This window comes from Choloepus didactylus, chromosome 7 (assembly GCF_015220235.1).
Source record: "Choloepus didactylus isolate mChoDid1 chromosome 7, mChoDid1.pri, whole genome shotgun sequence".
NCBI classification, from domain to species: domain Eukaryota; kingdom Metazoa; phylum Chordata; class Mammalia; order Pilosa; family Megalonychidae; genus Choloepus; species Choloepus didactylus.
The window spans coordinates 123,137,201-123,139,886 of record NC_051313.1 but is presented as its reverse complement, the minus strand read 5'-3'; the positions used below and the strand labels follow the sequence as shown (position 1 = coordinate 123,139,886).

General features: G+C 40.1%; 1 protein-coding gene across 1 annotated transcript; it reads left to right on the top strand.

Moving 5' to 3' along the window:
• Positions 1-1,309: 1,309 nt before the first annotated feature.
• On the top strand, positions 1,310-2,248 carry LOC119540762 (olfactory receptor 2G3-like). The gene has a single exon (XM_037844718.1). It carries the CDS (start codon positions 1,310-1,312, stop codon positions 2,246-2,248), a length of 939 nt encoding a protein of 312 aa, XP_037700646.1.
• The last annotated feature ends 438 nt before the right edge of the window (positions 2,249-2,686 follow it).

The window sequence follows — 2,686 nt, the reverse complement described above, 5'->3', positions numbered from 1 at the left end:
TTGCTTTTTGTAATTGCTCATGTAAGTTTTCAACACACCCAAACCAATAATTAATGTAGCTTTCATGCATGCCTCCTGTGAAGTGTTTTTATTTCTGAATATCACATTAACTTGACTCATTTTTGTAGAAGAAAGTTCTAAATTTAAGATAAACTGTATTTGTATAGTTGCCTTAATTTTGAAGAAGGTACATTCTAGGAGAAATACAGGAAAAAAACACAAAAGGGTGGTTTCTCTGTTTTGGGGAATTTCCTTCTCACTCTCCGCTTTCTTAAATTCTTTCAAATTATCCAGTTTGTTTCAGGACTGAAGATGAACTATTTCAAAATATATTTCAAAATATGCTTTTTCTCATCCCCAACTTCTTCTGCAGGTCAGCAGTGATCTATGGAATAAAAGTACCCCTAAATTAATGGGTGGCATTGTGTGATGTAGTCAAACAGGCTTCTCATTATACTAATGTATAATATAGGGTAATATAAAGGAAAATACAAATTATATTCCAAACAAAAATTAAATGAAATTCAAGGAATGATTTAAATTTTAGGTACTTTAATTAGCATAAAATTAAAATGACCTATTCCAATAAAATGCTATCAGTAAGGCATTAAAATTATTTGCGACTTACAATAGTGCTACTTTCTGGAGACTGTTAATATCACCTAGACTAAACTGTCCAATCTTCCATTTTAAGAAAAATTTGGGAGGAAAGGTAATTAATATGTAGATGTTCTCTGTGAAGTAATTAAAGCAACATGAGATTCACATGCCATCTTAATGTGATATTGGCAAATACATGTATCAATGTAGAATATTGAAATATTTATACATAAGATTTTTTTTTTGAGTAAATACTGGATCCTAATTTACTACTTTTACTGCTGACAACTGCTAAAATAGCTACAAAGAATATGTTCATTCATTGGGCAACAATTCCCTTTTTGTTGTACTTGCAACTTACAAGATATTATTAAGGAGGAAGGGGGTGGATTTCCAGAAAGATTTAAAAAAATGGAAAATTTGGAAGTACTGAGAAATCATTAATTATTAATTACTTCTTGTATGTTCTTTTATGCCAACACACCTTTTAACAGTTTTCTTTAAGTTCACACTTATACTTGACTTTGGAGACCTGCCTGTTTCTCTCTCTACTCTCTCTCTCTGACTCTACCTTGTTTCTCTCTGTCGTCTACGTACCCACACCCAGTCCCCACACTCAGGGTCAATTTCTCTCAAGTGTATTTCTGATTTCAGTTGCCTCCCTGGCTGTATTTTCCTACTTGTCTCTCTCCTTTCCCTGAGTAGGGCGATGAGGAGGATTAATGAGAGTTTGGGAGGTGATTTCATACTGGTGGGCTTCTCTGACCAGCCGCAGCTTGAGAAGATCCTCTTTGTGGTTGTGCTGATTTCCTACCTCCTGACTCTGGTGGGCAACACAGCCATCATCCTGGTCTCCTGTCTGGATCCCATGCTCCATACACCCATGTACTACTTTCTCTCCAATCTCTCCTTTGTTGACCTCTGCTTTACTACCAGCATCGTTCCTCAGCTGCTGTGGAACCTCCACGGTCCAGCCAAGACTATTACCCCTCTGAGCTGTGCCATTCAACTCTATGTTTCCCTCGCCCTCGGGTCCACGGATTGTGTGCTCCTGGCCATCATGGCATTCGATCGTTACGCTGCTGTGTGCAGACCACTCCATTACACCACAGTTATGCACCCACGACTTTGCCAGTGTCTCGCTGAAGCTGCATGGTTGAGTGGAGTGGGCAACACCCTCATACAGGGCACCATCACCCTCCGGCTTCCCCTCTGTGGGAACCGCAGAATTCACCACTTCTGTGAAGTGCCGGCCATGTTCAAGTTGGCCTGTGTAGACATTCATGCCAATGAGGTTCAGCTCTTCATGGCGTCCTTGGTCCTGCTCCTCCTCCCCCTGGCCCTCATCCTGGTCTCCTATGGCTACATCGCCCAGGCAGTGATGAGGATCAGGTCGGCCCAAGCCTGGCATAAAGCCCTGGGCACGTGTGGGTCCCACCTGTTGGTGGTAATGCTCTTCTACGGGACCAGCACAGCTGTCTATATCCAGCCCAACAGCTCCTATGCCCACAGTCGGGGCAAGTTCATAACCCTTTTTTACACGGTAGTTACCCCCACCCTCAATCCCCTCATTTATGCTGTGAGAAACAAAGATGTAAAGGGATCTTTGAAGAGGCTGGTGAGAAAAGGTCAGCACAAAGCAGAGTGAAAAATTCTGATGAGCAAACTGCAGCCCTGGCCTAACTACGGGGCAGGTATTAAAGGAAAGGACGCTGGGAGGCGTTACCCAGAGAGCCTGGCAGATGGGCTGCAACAATAAAACCACAAGGCTCTCTTGAAAATCCATAAGCAGTTGATATTGTTTTCTTCCATCCACCAACTTAATGTAATCAAGGATACTTTGACTTCTCAGATTCTCATCAATGATATCTCTGGAGATATCTAATGATATTTATTTATGTCTTTATTTCATTTGATAGATACAAATGTGTATTTCAGTTTTAAGTCATATTTAATTACATTTAGTTATCTAATTTCATTGAGAATTGATAAAATTTCTGTAATAGTTTAAGAAAAAAAAATCAGTATCCTTTTTATGCATGTAGAAGAACATAATTAATTATATTGGTGGTGACACTCTTCTACG